Source organism: Anabas testudineus, chromosome 4 (assembly GCF_900324465.2).
Source record: "Anabas testudineus chromosome 4, fAnaTes1.2, whole genome shotgun sequence".
In the NCBI taxonomy this organism is placed as follows: Eukaryota; Metazoa; Chordata; class Actinopteri; order Anabantiformes; family Anabantidae; genus Anabas; species Anabas testudineus.
In genome coordinates this window covers 9,304,416-9,330,447 of record NC_046613.1, presented here as the reverse complement: position 1 = coordinate 9,330,447, position 26,032 = coordinate 9,304,416, and the positions used below count along the sequence as shown (strand labels likewise).

Here is a 26,032-nt window from a genome sequence, read left to right as displayed (position 1 = left end):
TAATTACAGTACAGCTCCCATTTGGTGTCCCTGGAGCTGGCACCAACAGCCAGTCGCACCCTCAGGCCAGCAAGAAAGAAAGAGATTGTTGGACAGTTGAAAGAGGAGAGGGGAGAGATACAGGCGAGGAGATGGAGGACTCACTGGCAAAGAAGCCAGTCAATTAAGAGAACAAGCAGAAAATGGGATTATTTTGTGGTGTGCATGTTTTAGTTTGTCCATACCAGCAGAGACACCTGTAAAAGTATGCTCTTTCCAAAATATGCATCATATGTGTGTGTGTTTCTGTTTAACAATTACTCATATTAAGAATGTATAATGTATTTTTTGAAATACGATCCAAAACACAGACCTGTGAAGAGATGTTGTCATAAACCTGCAGAGAGAACAGGAATTCTGTCAGTGAGAGAATTCGAGGGTGATCTTTTCGGCAGTTAGTAAGATCGTGAATGGGTGTATTTCAGAAAATATAAAAACATGTCCTTCAAAATGTTTTTACAAAATAAGACTGCATTTCAAGTCTGCACTGGCAACAAATGCTGCACCAAGGCCTTTGGAGCTGAGCTACAGTGTGACTTCGCGGCACCGTGACCAGACATGTGCCCCGTCACAGTAATCTCGCATTATGACAGGCTGAGAGGTTGGCCTTCATTCACCCCAAGCAGCCACTATTCATCCCGACCCTCCTTTCTGTTCACTGAAAAGGCTGAGTGGCCTCCTGTGCCACTGGAGGGCTCGTCAGGGTGTAAATGACCTTGATGCTCAGTAGCATAGTTCATAACCGCAGACCTTTCATCAGACCCGGGGAGGTCCTTCAAATCAACGCCTCTCCTGCTGAGTTTTTCCATGATTAGAATGGCAAGGAGAATTACAGTATGTCGCTGGGCTCTGATGGAGATGTTACTAAGATTTAACAATCGCTGCCGTGCACATGACAAGATTTAATCGCCATTTAATAAATACAGAAAGAAAAAGGCTCGGTAGCACAAGCAAGAGAGTCATGACTCAAGAGTTATACACATTTTTATTGAGGTTTACGAAACTCAGCACGGACCAAGGCACTCAAATGATTTTACTTTGCTGAACCTAAAGACTGTTTTTTTTTCTGAGAATGTGGTCTTAAATACAGTTTGCAGTTTTATTACTGGCCTATGACTGGAAATCGGTGACATGATAAATGGATCACAAATGTACCTCTACCCAGTAGTAATACCATACAAAAGGAGCTGAATATGGTTTGGAGTACAATTATTTTTCCCTTCTTTTTTTTAACAGTAGGACTACAACCCAACACATAGTCAACAACAACAACAACAACAAACATCAACTTCAGACAGTTAAAGAGTACAAAATGTTTTAAATATATTAAATGTTCTATTAGCAACAGTCTTGTTGAGAAAGTGTTAGCAAGACTTAGCAGAATATGTAATAACCATTCACTACTGTGTGCAAAGTCACAATGAAGTTGTGGCTTTGCAACGTCTGGTGTACCTACTATACAGCTGTTACAATGCATTCAATGACTCAAAAAGCATATTAATAGTTTCATGACTAAGGACCAATAGTCAGAGATACTGATTTCTACTCTAGTATCTGTAGATTGTTGGAAAAAGCAGTTTGACAGAAGAATGTACAAGCATGCAAAGGTCATTGCAGGAAATCCAACTTGTTATCCCAGTAGTTAGCTTAGTATCTGTTGTTTTTTTTTTTTTTTCGACATACACACATATATAAACAGAACAATACATTTATCAATGTATTTGAGTCAGTAGAGATATTTATCAGGTGTAGGTCAGTGTCTCTTATCCAGTAGTGTCAGTATATCCCAAGCAACAGTGAAGATGTTAGATATGTAGCAGGATTGTAGCCACATCATTAGAAATACTGAGCTCACGAGTCCAAGTCTCCTGATTTTACTTATTTTTTGTTGTTAATTATTTAGATATACAATTTAATTATTCCAATTTTTCATTTGATGTTGTTAACATGTGAAGACACATGTGAAACTAACACTTATTACTTTTTACATGTAAACTGTGTAAAAGTCATATGCTGTTTGTATTCTCTTGTTGTTTTTTGATACAACGTACAAATGTGAAACATCCGTTACATATATCAGTCAAATATAGCATTTATTTATATGTTCATCGTGTTCCACATTTGATTGAGAAATGTGTAATATGTGTAAACTTGGTGTAAACATGACTACATGCTAAATTATTAATAGTCCAGTACAAAATGTGTCAAAGACATGGCCTCAGAGACTTCAGTAGTAGCTACGGCCCTGGTTTCTTCTTTTTTTGTTTTAATAGTGATACGTGCCATTCCTAAGTGATGAATAAAATCTTTGTTGTACTAGATGCTTCCCCTACAGTTAGGCTGAAAATCTAGAATAGGCTTCCAGTGAGCCACATTGTATTGTTTCCCAGTTTGTTGTATTTTTTCAGTCTTTTACAGTCTCTCATAGTCTCCCATACACCACTTCAGACGCATAGACAGATCCTGTAGCCAGCCAGATGCCTGAAGGTAGTAAACATCTATTGTACTGGAATGTTGTACTGGACACCATTAGACAAATAACTTAAAGGTGCATATTATACTAACCCTACAAATGTTACAGACCTCAACAAATGTACATTTATGTGACAGGAACACGGAATAATCAAGAAGAAAAAAAATCGCCATCACAGCTGGATCAACATCAGTGTGATGAGGCAGGTGGGACAGCCAGTTGCCAGTCAGAGTTCAGACTTGGGCAGCTAAGAGGGGAGCATGGGCAGGAAATGAGTAGATGGATGTCTTCGTCGAGCCTTGTGACCTCGCCGTGGCTTCCCGCGCCCATTCAGCGAAACAAACATCTGCCTGCCGCCATGCTTCCAGCGGAGGGAGGCATATGTGTTGTAGCCATTCTCCTCAATTCGCTCCTTGAACTTGCAGCTTGGGCTGTACTTCACCTGTGACCAGGGCGAGGAAGGCAGGTGAGAGGAAGAAGCTATAACAGATCAGTGGATAGCTAATGACTGACTGGTATGTCTGTTGTACTATAGTGAGATAAGCTGCAATAAGTGCATGATAAGTGCACAAGGTTAATGTCTTTTGTTGTAGTAAAAGATTCTCCAGGTGCTTGTACTTGTACTTGTACTACAAAGATTTGTAGCTAACATTGGTCCTTCGGAGTTGACTGTCATTTTTTGTTCAGTTTCATCCTAGTGTCTATCAGTACAGATAAAGGTGATGTCGAGAAACTTTGTCTTGACTGACCTAATAAAGTGCAGGTAAACTAATTTTGTTTGCAGCGACATGTTTACGCAGAAAGAATTACTCAGGATAATCCACAGCAAAGTTTTATTGGGACTCGAACTCTGCAAGAGGATCCCTTTCTGAAACTGATGACATGAGCTCCGTGAAATATCCTGACTAGCTGCAATGTGGTTAATGGAAGAACAATGTAAGTTCTATTCGTTTAAGTCTAAATACCATTAAAGTTTCTTTTATGATATGCTTTTTAAGTCAGTGACAGGTATGATTTCATGGGCGGTAGCTACTTCTTATCAGTGTGTCAGAGAGTCTTCAAAGATACTATAGTGACAAGGGGTTCTTCCCTTTTCCCTGTTGTTGTGCTGTTGCCACAATGAAGCCCTCTTCATGATAACATCACGAGAGCATGAGCCTGACATGATTCACCTGAGAGTAGCAAAGCCTTTGCTCTTCAGATCTATTTATGTCCTGTTCTCTGCGTTAGCTTGTCAAAGGCACTCGGCTTATCACTACTCACTTGCCGATTGTGTGAGCCTGATTTCACCTCTCGCAAAGATAAATACATGAGCTAGACACCACACAACCTCAGGTCTGCTGTGTGGTTGACTTTAACAAAGAGAGGTGATTGCCGTTAAAAGGTTACTGTGCAAAACAACAATTGGCAGATGGCACGCAAAGGCTTTTAAAGAATCCCAGCTGGCTCTTTGTCAGTGCTGGTTTGGTTTCCCTTCCCTCCTGTATCTATTTTAACAATGAAGCAAGCCATCTGAAGCTGCAGGTATCATCAACCATGGCCCAGGTGTATGGCCATGATTGATTGCAACACTCTGACCTTTATCTGGACCTTCCTGAGATTGTTTCGTCACTTCAGCAGAATCAAACATGTAATTTTTGATTCCCTATATGTGACTTCTATGCCCTCCAGCCCTCCCCAGCCCTCCCTTCTTGACCTGTAGAAACAACGTCGCCAGGTTGTATACGCACCGATCCGAAGAGCGTGCCTTTCTTGGACATAGCTAAGTACAGCCCGGTGCTGACAGATTTGATGGCAACAACTCCCACACTGACAGATCGGATTTCCATCAGGCCTGGAAAATAAAAGAGAGAGAAAAGAGTGTGATTAGATACGTCCAGCTTTAGTAGTTTCCCCATCAAAAGACGCCCTATTATTAGCAATTAGGATACCAGACAGTCATGTGCTCCCGGGGGGAAAAAAGCCCACAACCACAGACAAAATAAACAATTAAAAACAGGACACAAAAAGCACTACAGAGATCTCTCTTTGTAAGAAGACAAAGAGCCCAGAGCATCTTGTATACCTGCATATGTGTATGTCGTTTTAGCTTAATCGAATTCACACCACACCCATAAAATACCGTATGCACCCACTTGTAGAGCAGACATACACAAAGTCGGAGTCTGTACAGTGTTGGTCTGCCTTACCATATGCATCCATAAAAACCGCCTGACTCCAGATGTTACACCCATCCCGATGATAGCCAGTGTTGTTTACTGAAGGACAAAAAAAACCTGTCTGCTGGCCACTTAAACAGCCACTCTAACTCACTTCACCCCATGAAAACGCTGGCAAGCTTGTGGGCTAATTGTTTCCTCTGGGCACTGATTGCAAACAAGTCCCACGTGGCTCTCTTTTGATCTGGTTTTTGTCTGCATACAAAAATAAAGGCACACACCGATTGCCATGGCTACAGCAGGGAGATGTTTTGGAGATGACCAGGAGGCTTACCGCAGGGTCCTGAATAGAAGCTAATTGCCAGATATGAAACTTTCTTTGTTGTGTTTCATTCTGACTTGATTGGCCCCCTTACACCTTCAAAAGCACCCTGATGTGTGACCTGCTATCTGATCGTGGCACAAAATCTTCTTTTTACACCAATGAAAACCAAGTCTACACAGAGAAAACATGTAATCCTATTACTCAAAGCCTAGGCACTGCTGGACATTTGTAAAAAAAAAAAAATTTTAAAAAGAATTGTTGGCTTTGGACAAATGCTGTAAACACAGCTTCAGATCAAGGTGCCGAAGGACAAATTGACCTGGTAGGAAATGAAGGAGTCATAAAAGCAGCTATGAGCCACCGGCCACCCAACTGTCCAACTCCCTGCTGTTTTGGTATAACCACACGTCTTGTTCAGGCCGGTGACTGAGTTCCTGAACAGTCTCGCTGGTTAAAACCATCCAGCGATGAAAAATAAACGCTCACTTCAGGGGTTTTGCAGGTGCTACTTGCCCCGCGCTGCAGCTTTTATACTTATTTATTTGTGCATATCCAAATTTCATTTGGAAAGAACAGCAAAGCTGAACTTGGCATAAATGCTTGACTCAGCATGTTTTTGGATTAAATAATGAGTTATATGTTTGTTTTACACCGCCACACTTTTCCAAGTCTATCTTGATACTGGAAGACCTGAAAATGAACTGACAAAATTAGCTTTTCCTCCACCAAGGAATTTCTTATTGCCCTCCAACACAATTACAAAAAATAAATGTGTTATACGGTTCGACAACACTATGATTAAAGGTGGGAGCTTTAGACACAAAACCAACATGGTTAGGCCACCTGATTTGACTCCTGATGCATCGCATTGGTTTCAGCTGATTTAAATGGAATAGCATACATAAGAGCCGTGGATCCACCAGCCGTGGGGTCAGTGGTTCAACTCCTGGCTCCTCCTGTCGCATGTCATTACACACATAGCTTATTTCTTTTTTTCATTTTATTCGGCTCTGAACGTCCCTAGTCATGCTTGCCAGGTGAGGTCATCTCCTTAAGAGTAAGTACAAAGAGTCAAAAAGGAGGAAAGAAGCAATGGGGAAGGTAAACAAACACAAACTCCTGTTGAGTGTCTTTCTTCTCTGGCAGGAACGTGTAAATGAATCCGCCTCTCCATTCGCCACAGCTGCGGCGAAAGGAGGGAACTCCTCCGCTGAGCCCGTCCAGGTATGAGCCCAGCTGCACCCACATCATTCCTTCACTGCCTCTGATCCTCCGGGGAAGCATTAACACTTTGATGGCAGCCTTCTCTTTATGAGCTGTGTTTACAAACACCGGGTGTGCTATGGTGGCACCTGGAGCGTGCGAGGGACTCATAAGCAATTAGCCGAGGCTCGGCTGGTGACTGGAGCGCTGCGAGGATTTATGGAGGATTAGTCCAGGCCAATGAAAACCACTGGTGCCTGAAAGTGGTGCCAGCAGTAATTGTCATTATCTGCTATTTTGACTTTGAGGCACAGTCAGTTGTTAGATGTTTGTCCCATCTGAGATCCGTTAGAGTTAGAGGTTAGAGGTTCTCCAGGTTTTCAACGACGCCCTTATACCACATTGAGTAATGTTCTTTCCTTCTTCAGGTCTCGCAAGCAGGTACCCGACGAGCCTTTTCATTCATAGGTGCAAGTGTATCAGCCAGCAGGCACAAAAAGATCACATGAAATGGGGATTGCATATTGTTCAGAGGGAATCACTTGGGCAGTGGACGCTTGGCCACACATCTATAAAGCCCAGTTAGATCCATATAACTCCCAGTCCCCCCTTTGAAAAGTCACTCCATTGTGTTCAAAGCCTGAGAAATCAGAGTGGGGTATTTCAAGCTATTAGAGGGGTTTCCTAACTGCTGAAATCCAAATGTTTAGCCCCCAGACTTTGAGAGGTGTGCTTTTAAATTGATTTAGTTGTATAGTAATGTAAACCTAACCCGATGTCTGCTTATCTCCTTTCAAACTAACCTAAACTTAGATTACATGGACAAATAGACTGTGTGAATGTGCAGGATCTAAATCTTTGAGAAAGTGTAATCTGGATTGATGTTAAAGCATGTGGTCTGCGTTAAGCTGTTAAGAAACTGGTAGGCAACAAACATGCCGTTTGGTTTAATAAAATAATGTTTATTCTAGTGAAATAGCTGAGTGTATTTAGAGAACGTGAAACTGGTGGTTAGAAAATATGAATCATTTTCATTCAAGAAATGTTTCAGATCTTTTCAGCGAGCAAAACCAGCATAATTGGAAAGAACAGAGAGAAACAGTGGAGACAAATTATCTCTTTGTTCACGGGTTGCTGTGGAAAATGAGGGTCACTTCTCCACCACGTTCTGCTGAGCAAGTATCAGCTGGTGGCCCTATTGAGCTCATGAAAAAGGCACTTTTGGCTTCCCACTTGCAATTGGCAAGATCTCTTAACCTTTGACATGTTTTGGCTGGGATTGTCAATAAGATCAGGCTGCCATTACAAGCAAATCCTGCGCTATACATGTCTAGTCAACTGTGGACTTGCCATTTATTTCTCCTCTATGGGATTTTTAAAAGCATAGAAAAAGTCTTTTATCCAGTCTTTTTTTTTTACTCTTTCTTTTCTTTCCGTCCCCCATTTTTTGGACGTTAGCCCATCGTCAGATCATTCAAGCCTTTTCTGACCTTGAAAAAAAAAAAGGCAGAAAGGGAAGAGAGAGACACTCTCACGGGGTTCCCTTTTGTCAAACTCATGGTATGTGGGAGGAGGAGGGAGCCAGCGCAGGCTAAAGGTGCTGGTTATAAGATGGAGGGAGGGGCGGGGGGGTGTTGGTGGCAGGGGCAGGAGCTTCCAATGGCTGCTACCCCCAGTAAGTCTTTGTTACTCACCTGAGAGGTGAAGAGCTAGACAAAATTGTATTAATGGCCCAGCAATTTGAATAGGGCTCTACAAAGTCTGGCAAAATGGTTCCTTCCATCACACATTTACAGCAGAAAAGAGTGAAAGACTGAGCAAAGAGAGATTTTTCTGCCCCTTTCCTCCTGTCTTCTTCTTTTTTTTTTTCTTTTTCTTTTCCCAGGTCTTTAATTTCTTGGGTTGCCCCCTTGAGCAGCCCTCCATGGCTCAGTGCTCGACCGGAGCAGAGCCTGGGAATCTTGGAGGTCCCGCTGTGCTCCTGCTCTTGATTGACATACCTTTTCAATTATTTCACAGTTTGCTTGCTTTTTAAATGAAGAGGGTCCTGTTGTTTTTTTTCCTTTTGCCCTCTTTTTCAAAACACAAGCTTTTCATGTTGGGTCCGGGCTGCCGGGCCTAATGGCTGCAACCAGCACCTTTGATCTGCCATGACCCCCTCGAAGGGTCTGGTACCGGACAAAACAGTGTGCATCAGCAAGGACAAAGGCTGCATCACTCACTATTGCTTTCAACACCTTGAAGTATTACCATGAGAACAGGCACTCCGATAGAGGCCTTCAGGTGGCGTGATATAGAAACATGGACATTAACCCTTGAATGTATAATTAAAGAACAACCTGGAATGATAAGTTTGTCATGCTAAAACCATAGCAAAATATAAAATCTTGTGTATTTAATCCACTTGTTAATTAGTGCTGCAGGAAAATAAAGTGCAGTTAACAAACAAATTAAAAAAATATGGACGCTATGCTCACAGATTCCTTACAAATAGTGTGATTGATACTTAACATGCTTTCAAATCCATCTCAAGACTTCCAACAAAATACTCGCCTCTCATTAAAAACTAATATCATCTAACATCATCCGGCTGCAACTAACTAATTTTTGTAATGCTCAGAAGCCACCTTTTATGCAGGCAATGCGGGTGCAGCAGTAGAAAGTCAGTCAGGGATTTTCTCTTCAAAACAGAGAGAAACATTCTGACTGTCTTATGAGTGTGGCCATGCCTTCAGATGCTGGCTGGTAACATGCCTTATGACCTTGTTTTGAAGCATAGTAAGACCAAGTATTCTTAAGACAGGCAACAAAGACAACTAACAAATGTTTAAAGAGGAATAAATACTGTACCAAATTCAAACATTCACAAACAAGAAATGTCTCTGATTGTTCTGTAATTAAGAAACTGGATTTGACCCAGTTTTACCTGCAGTCTGAACGGCAGCCAAAGAAATTCTACCATTGATTGCACACTGCCATTTCATTTAATAAGCCATAAAACGTAATCATGACATTGGGTAGGGGCAGAGGCCATTGTTTATGTCCTGACAACAAAAGTGCAATTATGGCCCTGAGCATTTATCAAATCCGAAGTAAGAGGTGTGACAGCACAGGAACTGCTGATTCAGTGTCAGTGCTTCCAAAGACACGCAGGGGGCATAAGACAATGAACACTCTTACATGTTTCTTTAAGAGTGCTGTGTTTGAAACATATATTCCAAAACTAGAAAGAGAAATATGAAAGTAACACATAACTTGCATCATTATATGAATCAAACTTAACTGCACTGCATGCGTGCTATATTCCCGTTCTTTGAGTGAATGAAATAAAAAACCGAACTCCTCATATTGATTGGTGGTTTACAGATGAAAGAATGTCTTGTCAGATGGCTCAATTACCAGGATCTTGATATCGGCACTGTGTGTGCTGTGTGATACTGGGTCAGCGATGACCTCATAGCAATGAGTGGCTAATGTGAAAGCTGATCCGCAATTTTGTGTGGAATATACCAGCTCTGCTGAGAAAGAAGAAGATTGCGTACATAAAAAAAACTGTGCTCGACTTAAACAGCTTATATATACAGTACAAATGTGTATACCACTCTCTTTATTCCACATTTTTAACCTATGTGCCCAGGCTAAATACAATTTAATCAATACATTAACAGATAGCTCCCTACATTTGTAAAAGTTGACTAATGTGAGTGGAACCAAATTAACTTCCACATCCACTTGGCTGTGAAGCTCTACACAACAGAAATTCATCATCTTCTCATTGTCCCATGTCAGCATGCAACCCAAGATTTATGAGCCTGTGGGTTGTAAACTACTGGGAAGTAGATTTTCCTCTTCTCTTCTTCTAGTATCATGCTTACTCTTGTGCCGGTGTTCTCCTTCTCCAAGGTGCACCAGGTTGCATTACTTCTCCTGCAACCACACGCCAATAGATACCATTTAGGTGCCCTGTAGATTTACTGTTGCTGCCTTAACCCTAACCCTCAGCAGGCAGCTGTTTCCAGCTGTAAAGCACTAAAAACCCACCAGACAGACAAGGAAGCGCCTAGCTGTTGAGAAGCATTTAACAGCTAAAGAGCCACATACTTCACTCAGGAGCTGGTAGAGACCAAAACCATAGGTAAAGGAGACTAAAAAGGTAAAGAATACATACATTAGATATATATATACTGTAGATGTTCTAACTGCTGGAAGTTGTGCCTGTTGTGCTCAGATATTGTTTCTGCTGACTTCAGGTGGTCGAACAAATCAGGTTTACTTTAAGAACTTATAGTTCGTACAGTAAACCACAAGCAGTTAAGTGCACAGCAAGCAAGGTAAATGCTCATCTGCACAACTTATCCATAAAAGCCAAACATAATGAAGAGGTAACTAAAGTAAACTATTGAGTACTGTTTATTTTGCAGTGAAACACAGCAGTAAGTCACGTAGCACTGCTCTACCCATGCAAACTTTAGTGTATTGGGCACTTTGGTAACGTTCCAGTGAGTAAAGCTAGAACAGGTGTTTTACACTTGCTTTCAAAGACGTAAGTAGACCACCTGCTTTGACATCACTGATTGGAGCGCCACAATGATTTTCTGCCCTGTGTCTGAAGTTACATTGCAGCTGAGGTCATCTTTGATTCAATTGCCATAATACAAACAGTCTTCTTACAGATGTATTTTCTAAAGCTGTTATACTGGGTTTGTGTCAGTTCAGGTTTTCTGCTGCCAACACATTGTTGTGAGCATTATCTGTAGTTGTGGATTATCCTGCTTGATAACACTCTAGTATGCCAACAAAACTGCTTTTACAGCTAAGAAGCTTCGCTCAGCTTGAGCGTGCTCCTCGTTCTGAGGTTTAGTAAAAAAAAAAAAAAAAACTAGACTTACTGTAATTGTTTTGTCTAATGTTCAGAGTTCACTCTGGGTTTTCAGTTCATTAATGGGAAAACGCCCCCGCTTGAGTCACTTTCCACAATGTTTCATCCGCATAGCGATGAAATGATGACATCCATTTATTTATTTGTTTTAATAAGTGTGATTAGGCTTAAAATACATATGATGCAATGCTGTCGCTGGTTTAACGGAACAACCAGTTCTGGATAGCAATATAAAATTTACAGTCTCTTTTACTGGGGCAGTGACTGCCTCTCTGACTGCACTACTGTTCCCAGCACAGGATTTTTGCTTTGGTGTATAGACATATGTGTGTGTGTGTGTGGCCCTCTGTTGTTGAACAGAGCAGCTGTCAGTCTACAGGCAGCGCCTCCTTCTCTTCTCTACAAACTGCACCTGTCTTTCTCTCCTTTATCGTATCGTATCATCTGTCTCCCTGCTCTTCACTGTCCTTCATCTTTTCTGCTCCATGATTCCTCCATGATGTGGTGGCTCTGTCTCAGCCTTGTTATTTCCCTGACTGGGTCGAACTAACATGCGGCGTAACTTGTCCCTGACTTCTGATTCTGTTCCTCAAATGAGCTCAAACTGTCTGGAAGTCTGGAAAAGTGTTTCTTTTACCTAATTTTCCTTTGGACCTCTGAACAGTTAGGAATCCTTCAACTCAACTTGTGTAGCCTTTGATCAAACTAATTTTTCAAAGTACATAATTACAGTAGAGGAAATAAGAAACAGGATTATTGTTGCACCTTTTTTCTTTCGTATGCGCTTGAACCTTCACAGATGTAAACACATTCTCGTTCTCTGTACTCACTATAGGCATGTCTACTGTCATTTTGTCACAAAACTGTATACACAGTCCTCTATACCCTCAGGAAGTCACTGGTCTGTGTGTTTTTCAGTGCATTCCATCACATGTCACCCAATTAAAAAAAGGACAGTGCATATAAAGGAGAGAAACGACTGGCAGAGGACTGGTCTTCCCTGTTTCATATCATTTGCTACTCCCACGTTCCATTAAATCTCTGGAGGGATGAGAGTAAAGATTGTTTTTTCCTGTCTCTTAGGATGCAGGCATTGAGTCTCATGCAAGAACCTCATATTCATTCTTAAAACGCACGCACGAGTGCTTTAAGGACGTTTTTTTACCTGCTGTATTATCTTTTCTGTCTTAATGACTACTTGACCGCAGTCGTGGACTGCCTTGCTTTAAAGTTGTGTCTCTGAGCAACTCCGTATCGAATTGTTCCATCTTTACTTCTGTACTCGTTGCTGTTGTGCTGTGGTATTGATATCAATCTCTGCTATCATTGAATGGACAATTTAAAATGTATTCTCTCAAAGGCTGTATTTCAGGCACCCCCCTCCTGCTTGCCAGATTCAGTCACTAAGGGAGGTGTAAAGCAGAGGCAATCTACTTCTCTACAAGCCTGAGCCCGGCTTTTTTGAGCCTGTGAACAAGTTACATGGTGGTGATCTGCTGAAAGCTGACTCCCACACTCCCTCAGCCCTGGCCCTGGCCGCAAGGGGTGACATTCTCTCACACACAATCCAGAGGCTGGTCCTCTTTCAGGACTCACACTCGGCCCTCTTAACCCCACCTTTTCATACGGTGCTGCTGGAAGAAGTACTCCAGGGATTAGCCCAGCCAGGTCTTTCAAAGGCCATTAGAGCAAATTACAGGTATCCTGTTACCAGTGCACTGGAACAGGCCAGGTGAGGGGCGCAGAGGCCAGGCAGGAGAGCAGGGGTCAGCTTGGGACAAAAAGACAAGGCCACCCTGGGCCCCACTCTATCTGAGTGTCTCCCTGGCTCCACGAACTGGTAGGGCTGCAACTATGAATGGCTCACTTGAAGGGACCTTAGAGACATTGTCTCACCGCCGTAACTTTAGCCTTTTTTTTTTCTTAGTTTTCTGCCCCTCCACCCCCAAAACCTCACTCTCCCCACCATGTTTTTCTTATCTTTCATGACTTTAATCACATTAATGATCACACAAAATGACCATAAAACATGAGCACTAAAACCGCCTTCTTCCACCTGAAGAATATTGCTAAAATTATGTAACAGTGTGCTGCAGGCATCAGGAGACTGATGCTGCTGATAAAGTTGTAGAGATGGCCAAAGGGAGATCCGCTTTCTACCATTTTCTCAGGGCTACACACACACACACACGTATGTACACATATCTCTTGGCCACTTTTTCCGGCCACACAGATACACACACATGCCTCACCCTATCGCAATCGGTGGATGACAATCTACTGGAGGAGCTGCGGAAGTGTTTCATTAGGCAATTACCGCTTGAAGATACAGCCCGCGTTCCCACAGTCCACAAGACCGAGGGTCAAATGTGACCAATTACCCTCCATTCCCTCACAGGGCAGATTAGTCTGTCTGAATTATCCCCAGACAGACTGACCCAATACTTCAGAATCACTATCCACATCTGGCTACATCTGTGTGTGTGTGATTCAATACAATTGTAGATTCACCAACATGTTTAAAGTTTAAAAAGCACTGAGTTTAAAAAAGAAATGTTTTTGAAAGACAATGACAAGCTCAGAAAGAGTATCAAAGATGTCAGCGATGAGGGCAGCATCCTGATCTCTTCTACCACACACACGCTCCCAATCAAACAGTAATTATTCCCTGTACGTCCTGTCAGCATGCCCTCCATGGTAGTTATATCACTGATCACAAACTTCCTTGGACATGTTAAGTTGTGATTGTATGTAATGGGACATCAATCAGGTGATTAAGAAGTTCCAGGATGTTGCTGGGGAAAGACTCTCATCTGAGCAAATCCCCAAAGGTAATGTTGGGGGGTAACCTGAAAGAGCGAGTGGCTGGGTGGAGGGCTGCTCTAGTGAGGTTGAAAGATTGCAGAGGTGAAAAAGGTTAACGAAGCCCACAGTGTGGACCCTGTCTGCTCATCTGTGCCTGTGTGGCGCAAAGGGGCCACAGTCTTACTAACCAACAGGCCTTTTCTTTAATCAAGGAAAGGATAAAGGGGAGGGAATACAGCTTCCAAATCATGCATCACATCTGTAACAAGCAAACAGCAGGCTATCAAAAAGCTTCACAGATAGTTACGAGCAGATTTACCCATTGAGAGCTTTATGACTCATGGCTTCTGCAGTTTCCTGCACTCTTGTACCCTTGGGAGAGCAGCCAGGATAGCAGGATTCACATTAGGCTGAGATTATTCCCCTGTGCCACTAAATTGCAGTATGCTGGTTTGTTGCATCTGTGGCTGGTTTGGGTGACTATCCAGATCCACATCTCAGCCACACGGAGTGGAAACATGATCAGGAGAAGAGAAAAGCACAGTCTCTTAATGGCATCTTGAAAAGTTGAAGTACAGCAGCAACACATGAAGCTAACCAGCAGCCTCTGTCAGTGTAAGACAATGAAGATCCTAAGATTAGAGTTTATTGCAGAAGAGAATAAAGCCAGTTATTTGACCTCCATCTTCAGCAAAACAAACTCTGATCTCATATGTGCGTGTGAGCTCACATTACACAGATAAGAACATAGTGTGGTGTACTTGTACATTTTAGTTGTGGTTGTGCACGCTGGATGAAAAATTCAATATTGACAGATTCACATCATATCAAATACCAAAGACTTTTCCCTACTTACTATAAACAGTATTTACATCAACATTTAAGTCCTGTGCTTGGTGCCCATGGGTGCCTTGTATCTCCTTAAGTTAACACGGTCTCAACTGCCATTGAACATTTATTTTAAAGAAGCACTTTCACATGACACTCAGTTTACGCTCCACAAAAGGCCCTGATCATCTTGTATGTCTCCTGTAAAGGAAGCTTTCCAAAGTTTGAATCATCCACAAACACTTACAAAGCTGTAAATATAGGGATCTTTCCCACCTCTGCCTTCAATCTGACATGACAAGAATGCGACAGGTCTGAATAAAATTATTCTGAAAGCAAACCAAATCTGATTCAAAGTAGTTTTGAGAAAGTTTTAGTGTGTGAATGTGTGGCTCAGGTGTGCAGCAAGGTTCCAATGAGTGAGCACCAGGACACAGAATATTCTCTGTGGCCTTAGCTTGCCCCATATTTACTTTATTAAAATTAGATGGGCATGCACAGAGGTGACAGAAGGCGCAAGAGTGAAATCGGGGCCCTGTCAAAGCTGTCATTTGCTCCACTGGCCAAAGGGCTCTGACCCCAATGCTATCCACTGCGGAGGGTTGGGAGGAGGGTGGAGACAGCAGGAGAGAGAGGAATGGTAGGTAGAAGTGGACAGAGGAGCAAAAAGAAAGAAATTAGATGATAGAGAAAGATATGTGCATATATTACATGTGTCTATATAGAAAGAGATCTTTAAAACATGAGTACCAGATATTAAACATTAAATAAAGAAATCTAGTGTTTGCAAATGTCTTATGTAAATTCTAGGAGGTCTTTCTCATAATCCGAGTAACACAATTTGTTGTAGTTGCTCAGCAAAAAGGAAGCTTGTGTTCAAGACAAAGATTTCAATGCCTATACAGGGGTGGTCTCATGTGTGCTGTGCATGGTCCTGCCTCAACTATATCACTGGAGTGCCTTATGCCAACCTCTGTACTGTAATGAGCATGGCCTTCCAGATGGGTAAAACACCCATGTGCACACAAGCTACTACATGTCAGGCAGCAACACACACACACACACACACATACATAGTCCTGAACTGAGTGCACGATAAGGTCTGGTTCATATTAACCATTAGGGAACGGAAACGCACATCTTTTTCAGTTTAGGTCCACTTCATGCTCCCCCAATGGCACAAGTATAAACACAGGCACATGCATTCTAAATGTACAAACACATTGAAAGAAGCCTGACACGATATTCACATCCTGCTCGTATTCATGTAGAGCAATGGCCTCGGAGATAAAACGCAGGTACGGGTGGATGTGTGTAATCCAGTTCAGAGATGCTGCATGGTTTCAGCCTGTTGGTATGCATGAACCTGCACTGAAGTCACTATTCCTGGCCTTCTACATTTGCATTAATTATCCAGCTTCTACTTTCAGGAAATGCATTTTCCATACATTTTCCAGACTGACTTGTCTTAAGAAAGCTAGCACAGGAAAAATGACATTGATATATATACATTTTTTAATGTCATATAAATCCAAGACTAATCTAATTAAAATTATATAGATCTGAAGAGGAATGCAGATTCCAGTCTGGAATGCACCATGTGTGTACTTAAATCTCACATTGGGTTGTTTTTTGTTTGTTTGTATGTTTTTATTTTTTGTGATTTGATGATTATCAGTTTGATGCAGCATATTAGAGGTGTCTAGTTGTTTTTAGTACATTACATCTAGGTAGGTGCTGCCTTTATGACTTGATTGCCTGACAGCAAGTCAATATTTAGCCACACAAACTGACTGACAGGCTGCATTGCTCTGTTTGGGTGTGAGTTGTTTGCGACCGAGTGAGAGATTAAAGTCTACTGAAACTCCAGGGAGCTCCCATGTGCTTCTGTGGCTGATAGTTTCACAGAAAAAGATTTTCACCTATGACGAAGGTGAGGTGCCTGATTTTACAGCCTCTTATTGCTACTTTATGATCTGGACCAAATCCTACAAGAAGGAAAATCTGTCTTGTGGGCAACAGGTGCATAACATTCCTGCTATTATTGCTTCTTAGTCTCTGGCTCCTTGTCATCCTTCCATCCATTTTCTTAAGCGCTTGTCCACTCAAGGGTCACGGGAGTGCTGGAGCCTATCCCAGCTGTCATCAGGCAAGAGGCGGGGTACACCCTGGACAGGCCGCCAGTCCATCTCAGGGCAGACAGACAGAGACAGACAACCTTTCACACTCACATTCTCGGCTCCTTGTCATTTTAGGTTAAATTTGAAGACCTTAAAATTCGTGTAGCTGTAGTCAGTGAGCTGGAGCTGTATTTAGGGATGCCAAGTTGTTTCTTTTTTCCCATCTACAGCAGGGGTTCTCACCCAGCTTCTTTATTCCTGGGCCAGTGGTTAAACACCTTCCAAGACATGGTGTCTGGTTGAGTTTGAGCAGGGAGCTGAGAGGCTTTATTGGAAGGATCAAAACAAAACCATTAATTTGTCTCGGACCATGTGAGGTTGATGCAAGACCTGTCTCCCCTGACACAATGAGCTGATTGCATGAGCGCACGTGTGTTTGAGTGCATGTGTAGGGTCTAAGATGTGAGTGGTGGTAGCTCCTTAGTGAGTATTTTCTCTTGTAAAGAATTTCAAACATGTCATGTTACATGAGTAAGACCTTCTGGCCGACTGCAAACTGATCTAATTAAAACTCATTTTACACTTCTTGCAACATACAGCTACAGCAACAACAGAACTGATGTGTTCTCATTGAGGAAAAGACCAAAATCTTTACTCCCATTTGACAAACTCTCTGCTTGGCTGTGATCGCGTTCAATATTGCTTTACCCTACTGTAACGAACTGTGGCTCATTACGACGACGTATAAAGCACCTAAATCACCGAGGGAGTCGCTTTTGAAAGGCAACAGATCATGCTCGTGGGAAAAAAAGGAGTAAGCATAATGACTATTTTTTCTGGCATTGCTCTAATATACTCACTTTTTTTCATATTAACACTATTTCTTCAAAGCATTTCGAAAGCAATATATTTTAACCTTACAAATGGCTTTAAGGTCCACATAGCTGGTTACTGGCACTCTGAAGTGTTCTCCTTTGTGTTCCCTTCACATCCACAGGATGTCCAGAGCTGTGGGAGGTTATAAAGGAATTGGCTGCTGTTGCCAAAATCAGACTCTATAAACCCACTGATGAACCCAGTTAAACCCAGAGAGGAGCCAGTGCCAGACTGCTAAAGGTTGTTAGCTACTAACTGCTACATTGCTAGAGTCCATTGATGGTATCAAGCCCCGATGGCACCAACCAGGGATGCTCGGCTAATTAGGGTGTCACTGACACTGTTGTGCTGCGACGTTTCCCAGCACAGCGATGGTGCATACGTTTGAGAGCGAGATTTAACATGTGTGTTCAACACGGTTGCGTGTGTCAGTGATGTTTCGTTTAACTTTTGGCCTCTTAATTCTGTGAACAGCTGGCAAAGCGTGGATTTTCATTTGTCTCCCACAGGCACAGGCTGTGCACTATCCTTATTGGGATGGATAATAAATGCACGATTCGTGGGATTTTACCCTCCTGTTGGCATCCATAACGTCCACGACTCCCTTCTCAGTTGAGACAACCCAGAGGAAACCTTACATAATGCCTAATGAGCAACGGGAAACGCTCCAGCACTCCTCTAGCCTTTAATTTCCACCTCAATACTGAGCAGAGCACGCCCCAGTCCTTTTCCGAGCTTCATTAACATGTGCATTCTCCCAATTCAAAACACCAAAGCGATTCCTTCGGCCAGGTGCTTCCCTCCTTGGCAGTGCTGTTGATCCAGTCTCAGGTTCCCGTCTGAGTTGTACCAGAATTAATGGTGAGTCATGATGAGTATCTAGATAGGCCAATGCAGAATCAACTTTCTTACACCTTTAAAATAGCAGACGGAGCAGAACATCTGTCACTTTAGAGGGTGAAATGCTATTGTCTCCACACACCAGCACACTGTACATGAAGGATAAGCTGTTCATATTACACCTCTTGAAGAATGTCATCTACTATAATCTGCTACTATCTGAGTTTTTAGTGGAGAAAACAGGCAGCACCCAAACTTCTTACACACAGCTTTTTTACAAAACATTTTGATTAGCTAGAAATATTTGCTTAGTAATACATGAGTGAAAAAGATAAAACCTAATATGTAATAAAACACTGAACTGCGCTTGAAGCTTGAAGTATTATTTTACACTTTGCAAATATCCCACCACATATAGCACACATCAACTTAAATTATGTTAAATTTTAAAAAACTAAATAACCAAAATAGCACAGGTTAGCTTCTCTCCATCAAAACTTAGTGAATACTGCTCAAACTCAAATACACATTTCTCCATATAATTAAAAGGTAACATTACATATTTACAAAGTATATGCACTTAGGTTTGATGCATTCTTTGAAATCCTAAAATAATAATTGCTTTTAATCCCAAACCTTTTACTAGCTACTTTATATTTTTGAATTTTAATAATTTCTGTAAAATCACTTCTATTTTGAAGTTAAGACTCATAAATTATAGTGGATTCACACATAACTGTTTTAATTTGCTTGTGGTATTAAAACATTTGTAAATGTGTTGCACTTAGTTTCTTAGTTATGATTAAAGATACAATAAAAAAAACATGTTTTTAACCCACTGATCCATATTATTTTCATTTTGCATCAAACTTTTTAGGTGGATTTAGTCATACTGTCTTTGCCTATTTTCAAATACAAGCCAGCCTCTCCTTGGTGAGTGACAGTTTCCCCTGTCTATGACAAGTTTGAATAATTTCAACAACATATTTCAGTGGGTTGGAAGATTTTCTTCCCGTGGGCCCCGTCCAAGTCAAATACACTCATGAACTCAGAAACTCTCACATCAAACAGCGAGATGTTGTACACCAAGGGAAATTTTATAAACACAACACACCCTGGCTGTGAGAGCAGCACGGCTGTAGAGGCATGGAGCTAGTCTGGCTGCAGTGACTTGTGTGATTATAGCGGTGCGGTGAGGTGACCTTATTTCCTAAGAGCGAATGGGCTGTCATTACCTGGAGGCTGCACGAAGGCTTGATGCCTTCAGCCACACACACCCAGAATTCAACAGTCAATTCATTCAAATCGGATGAAAAATGACACATAGATTAAAGCGAAAAACACAAAGATCTGTGAATTTCTAAAACAAAAAAGAACAAGAGGAAAACTGACAAAACAGCATTTACACTGCATGTATTCATGTATTTATTCTCCACTCTCTATTCTATGCTTTACTGTGTGATGTGTTTGAATTTCAATTGAGCGTGAACTATTTGTTGGGTGTACCCGCACTGTCGTTGTGCTGTAGCACTGTCTAATTAGCACGCCGTGACCAATGACCCAGGACAGGATGTGACCGTACCTGCCTCTTGAGCTTCTGTAAACATTTGACCATGTTTTTCCCTCATGACTGTTTTGTGCTTTGCCATAGGTCAAAAGGAAAACATGTTACGGCCCTCCTCTTCAGTCTCTTAAAGTACTATACTTTTATTCTTGTCACTCAATCAAGAGGTTATTTTTAGTAGCTTCATTGGGCAAATTATTTATAGTTATAGATAAATCTATATTTAGAGCGTGTGGTTTTCACAAGATGTAGTCAGATGAAATTCAGGTTATCTCATTTGACTTCTATCTTTCTAGTTTGGTTAACAAATGTATGTCTGTGCCCGGCAGGCTTTCATCCTGCCCAGTTCGCATACTAAACTTTAGGAACGAATACCGGAAACATTAGCGCGTTTGTGTTCGAGTGTGTGTGTTTGTAATAGGGCAGGATTTGTTTTGTCCTCAGAACACTTTGGAGATGTAACTGATACACATTTAGCCTTGTTTATTTGTTTGCTGCTGAATTTCACCATTATCCAATAAAAAAAAAGAAAAAAGAAATCCATTTAATCTCCTACTTGTCCTAGTTGTCTTAGCCACATCTGGTGGGCCATGACTGTTGTGCTGAATGGCTACATGTCATCTAATTGCTCATTAACTGAAAGGCAAAACTAATAAACAAAATAGTATAGCTTGTGGGTTATACATTTTTCTTTCTCACTCTTCAACTGTGCCCAGCTCTCTTATCCTTTCAACTCCCAATCCCTCTAAGTCTCCCTCTTGCCGCTTCTCTCAGCTGTTCCATGCCCCTGCTCCACTGGGATTGATACAATATTTTCCAACCTCAATTAGCAGAGAGTTTGTTGACTAATTCCAACTGTTTTTGCACCTGAGAGCGAGGTCGGGCTGGAAAAATTGAGCGGGGTAGAAGTGAGGGCCGGGGCTTGGGTGTAGCAGGCAGAGCTGTCGGGGCAATATAGTTGTGTCGACAAGAATGTAAGGGCAAAACAGAGGACAGAGGAGGGGTCGGCCGGTCGGCTGCTGGGCAGCGTTTAGTGGAAGCTGCATTCAGGCTGTTGACAGTCCTGAGCAGACCTAGGTTCAGCTGTATAAGCTGTGTAAAAACTGTACTGTGTTTCTGGCTTTGTATGTGCCTGTATCTGTCTCTGTGGGTATTTATTGGAGAACATGTCTACATATTTCCATTATACATTTCTGGTTGTGCCTCAGATACAAAAGATACAGTATTTCAGAAGTATTAATAGAATCCTATAAATAAATGCATCCTCTTTTCCATGTAAGACGTGGGCTGATGTTGCAATCCTGTATCTGTGTCATTGCGTTTGTCATTAAATATGTACAGCTTCCTGCTTGTCCAGCTACTCTAATCTATAGCAAGGCCACGGTATCAGTATCAAGACATTCCCTGGATCAGAAGGCTTTAAATCTGATGCAAAGCCTTATGATGTGATTATACATGAGTAATAAAAGCCTCACATAGGAACTCAGTAACACCTCATAACTACCTTTAACTAGATTGTTCTTACCATTGTTGGTCCTGACCACAGACTAACCACAAGGTCCATTTTGTACAATTTAAGGCAAAACCTACATGACCACTGGTTTGGCACTGTGCTAAGCTCAGGATGCAGGTACACACCCTTACGCTGTGTGAGCACAGAAAGAATCGTTCTTTCCACCAAAGGAAATGAGACGATGATGGCTTAAGTGTATGAGGACATTATATTTAAGGGGACTGCACTTTTTCATAGTGAGCTAGTGCAACTAGCTAGGCATAAATGGTGTGAATATGGTAAGAAAATCATTAATTTACCATCCTTAGATTAATTTGCAGCTTTCCAAAGATTCCAAACACACTTTCAATTTAAACTCTCAGTTTTGCCACCGGTCTTCCAGCATGTCTTGTAAAGTGTCAAGTTCAAGAAAGTTCAGGAGTATTATGGCAGCTGATATATATGATCATTAATATGAGAGAGTGCCCACGTGAATAAGCCCACATGTCTAAATTCAAGACTGTCATCATTAATTTCAATGTGAATTTCTACCAGTGTGTGTGGTTTCAAAAGATTCTGCCAGGTGACTAAGCCCAACAGGGTAACAAATGTCATCCAGTCTGCAGCTTGGAGCTTATTGAAACACTGGCAACAGACTGACCAGCCTGTTAGTTGGACGAAGCAACTACTCCTAACCCCAGTAGCTGTATGGAAAAAGTTTGACTCACCCACGTGTATAAAAAGTCATTAACGACCAAATACATAAATATTACCTTCAAAGGCATAAATGTCTCTATGAGCTATCCAATCAGTCAGTCAGCCAGTGACTAATGTAGAGAGAGGTCAGATCGTGACCAGAGTTGGCTCATCTGACCTGGTCAAGGTCTGAAAGACACCCATTGATGGACAGGCTGAAGAGGGACTGCTGCTCTATGAGCAACCTCTTCTCAGGTGTCTCTGTATAGACACCAGTAGAAAAACCTGGATTTGCACCGCTGCATACTGAACACAGTGAGTTGGCATGCTGAGAAGTAAGGCATAGTGTAGCTTGCAATGAAGAGACTTTTTTTTTTATTACATTCTAATTAGAGATTTATAGCTGTGTGCATGTTTAGTTGAACAATAATGGCAATGGTATAGTGCTCAGTAAACACAGCCCAAATCCTAATGCATGTTGTTTTAAAGAGGTCCATAGTAATATACCAAATTAAACAGCTGTTTAAATCGGACTTCAAACTGCAATCGTATTAATAGTGAGTGATCAAACATATCTGTTTGCATGACTTGTTTCTGTTTATTTCTGCTACTTACAATTGATGTGCTCTCATCACAGTTTTGACAAGTTAATCCCCAGTGAAACTGAAGCCTTTTTTTTCCAAGCCCAGTATGCATCGCCAACTGATGCTTGATGTCTTTCCTCAAGTCAGCTTTCTTGTAAACTCCGTGCCGGTTTCCCCATGAGGACCCTAAATCCACTCTAGGGTATTCCCTTCTTACCTAGCAACACATCTCTCATACTCTAAACACAACACAAATAGTTCAGCAGTGTTGTAACCATAGTATATCCCTATGAACTGCTATAAAGGTGAATAGATAAGAAAGCACAGCCATAACAATAAAAGTTACAGGGCTTCCTTTCCGCTGTCTGAAGCTCAACACACATTTGAGATACAGAACTTAGATGCACCACGGCTGTGCCAGCTACTTACTGTCTGCGTAGTTTTTCCTCCGAGTACCGTCCACCTTGCCAGTTTTGTCGATGCACAGGAAGAACTTGTTGGCAGAGTAAAGTCGCCGTAGTCGGACGTCGCCCTCTAAATGATTATAACTGCGAGTGTGCCTTTCCAGTGTCCATGAACAGTTGATGCCACTTGCCAACACCTGAAGGGGCTCATGCCTTACCCCGGGAGGACAGGCCCCTGTGGCAGTGCCAGAGGTGACCAGGAGCAGGGTGAAGCATGCCAGGCAAAGGGAGGCTGCACTGGGCAGTGGGAGAGGTCGGCTTGCAGAGGCTGCAGTAGTTGTGGTGCCAAGGGCAGATTCAGGACAGAGATGAGCTACGGATGGCGTCCATCTGCACATGGTGGGTCAGACTCCCAAGGTGCACCTTCTGTAAGCTGTAGGCATGCTGATTATCGAGAGATGTCCCAGTGGAGGGATGACAAGAGGGTGGGAGTCCTGAGAAGTGAAGGGAGGGAAATGTCACTCACAGCAGATCCTCTGGATTCTCCCAAAGACCAGTCCACTTTGGGATAACAGCAGGCCTTCCTACAGCAATAAGCTTGTTGGTCCTTCTCCACCTGTCATCTTCAGCCTTGTCTTTGATTGTATTTGTCCAGTCCTTCCATGAAGTGTCAGAATTTCATGAATCCAACTTTAAAAAGTTCCTCTTAATGTTGCTCCTTGTTTCTCAGTTTGTCCTCCTCCTTGGACTGAAGTCTTGTTTCTCGGTCCACAGATAAAGTCCTGGGATGTGTGAGGATGCGCACGTGTGTGGGTAAGTGTTTATCTGTGTTCTGTGTGAGCGTGTTTAGAGATGTGTGTCTCTGTGAGGGTGTGTTCAAGTATGTGTGTGTCCACCTTCCGATGCTCTGCTCTTTCCAGCTGGAGAGGAACAAGGTGCCTGTCTGAGCTGCTGACCCGTGGCTGAGAGTGAGTTGAATGAGAGTTGGTGACTGACTCTGTGTGCTTGTGTGTGTGTGTGTGTGTGAGCGTGGGTGAGTGTGTGCGAGTGTGTGTGTGTTATGCGTGAGTATGTGATACTGAGAGAAAGAGAGAGCGAGAGCGTCAGTCTGAGAGTGAGTAAGTGAGCGAGTATGGGAGGGAGGGAGCCGGTGTGTGTTTGCAACACAGTGAGAGGCAGTGAGAGTGTGTCAGAGTGAGCAGCAGAGTGTGTGTCAGCTCGCACGGGGCAGTGAAGCAGCAAGGTAATGGCCTCATGCTCCGCTGTGTGCAGTCAGTCAGTCCTGTCTTCTTTGGAGGCACTGACTGAGTTGTCCTGCATTTTATCCGGGGCAGGGCCAGCATCTCGGGGGTTGAAAGGAGAGGTTGAGGGTTGGGGGTGGGGTGTGGCCACCACACTCATTCTTAACCATTTCAAACAAATGAGAAAGCCTGCATCATGCACCGTCCCCTTTCTACTCTGTCTCCAAAAAGTTTGTTTTCTAATAAATAAGCTTTTCACCTTTTTTATTCTCTTTTCACGGCCAAAGACACCTGGAAAGATTTATGTGCCTTTCCAATCCCATGAGCCCAGCTCTCTCTCCCTTAATGTGAACAGTGACGTTTATTTTTTAACACGGTCAAATCAGCTCCATTACTGTCCAGTCTTGTCCATTTTTGATACCTTCCCCTCTCTTTTCTTCTCTCTTGCCACATGGGGCAAATTAACAGAGCCTTCTTTTTTATGGCTGCTGGTTTGAGTCACCAAGCAGTCAGAAACACAGAACAGGTTGCAGAGTGTCAGTGGAGTTAGTCCAGATGAAGCCTGAGAGACCTTCTGATCACCTGTGTTAATATTTCAACGAAACACTCTTTCTGATCTTTGCCGTTAAATTTGGGCGGAAATGAAGAACACCTTTTTTTGTGACTTCCCACACTCTGAACCTGATTAGGACAGGGCAGTAAAGCTCTACCCCAGCAGTCCATTTAACAGAGATTTATTTCATGCATTTGCACGTTATTCTAAGAACAATGTAAGAATGGAAAAAAGCATACTTTATAAAAGACACATTACACTATCTGATTGACAATTATTTTAAGAATTTTTTTGGTACAGACATTTTCAAAAGACAGAGAAGATTGATACCTCTCTCATGTCTGTACTGTAAATACTAAGTACAGTCAGGAAGCCTATTAGTGCAGCTTAACATAACCACAGAAACAGGGGGGCAGCTATCCTGGCTCTGTCCAAGAATAACATGACGCTGCACATCAGCACCTCTAAAGCTCACCAATTGATCCCCTACATCTCATTATTTTAATGTGTAATGAATATTAAATGAAAAAGCAAATAGCCACACTAAGAAATTACTGGCACACAATCTCTTAGCCTAAACCAGCTGTCGACTGCAACAAACAAGAAATCCATGAGGTTATCACATCACCATCCTTTGTGCCAAGCTTGACTTAAAACGTGTTGGCTTCAGCCTCAAATCTGATGGAAAAATACAGCAGAAGTAGTTACTGTCAAACAAGAAAGATAACTGTATGGAGGTTGTCTTTGTGCAGATAGTGCTGGACACTACCTCCTTTTTAAAACCGCTGTCTGTTTCAATGAGTGGGTACCAAGCCGGGGTCACACTTGTCCAGTGCTAGAAGTGTGATTGAGGAGTAGGTGTTCAGAGAGGATGACAGTTACTTAACACTCTTTAGCTTGTTAACTTCCCCCACAGACGTGCTTTCCACCTGGCCCCTATTGAAAACCTCC

General features: G+C 42.3%; 1 protein-coding gene across 1 annotated transcript; it reads right to left on the bottom strand.

Annotated features, from left to right (window-relative positions):
- Window positions 1-1,699: 1,699 nt before the first annotated feature.
- On the bottom strand, window positions 1,700-24,543 carry fgf22 (fibroblast growth factor 22). The gene is made up of 3 exons (XM_026344772.1): window positions 23,313-24,543; window positions 4,243-4,346; window positions 1,700-2,954 (listed from the first exon to the last, which is right to left on the bottom strand). The coding sequence occupies exons 1-3, from the start codon at window positions 23,683-23,685 to the stop codon at window positions 2,760-2,762; spliced, it is 672 nt and encodes a 223-aa protein (XP_026200557.1). The 5' UTR covers window positions 23,686-24,543; the 3' UTR covers window positions 1,700-2,759.
- Window positions 24,544-26,032: the final 1,489 nt, after the last annotated feature.

Bases quoted from the DNA above. Each gene is read 5' to 3' on its own strand.
- fgf22 (XM_026344772.1), bottom strand. From the start codon at position 23,685: ATGTGCAGATGGACGCCATCCGTAGCTCATCTCTGTCCTGAATCTGCC. The intron at 4,347-23,312 runs GTAAGTAGCTGG...TTTATTTTCCAG, and splicing joins GAGGAAAAACTACGCAGACA to GCCTGATGGAAATCCGATCT. The intron at 2,955-4,242 runs GTGCGTATACAA...CCCTGGTCACAG, and splicing joins AAGGCACGCTCTTCGGATCG to GTGAAGTACAGCCCAAGCTG.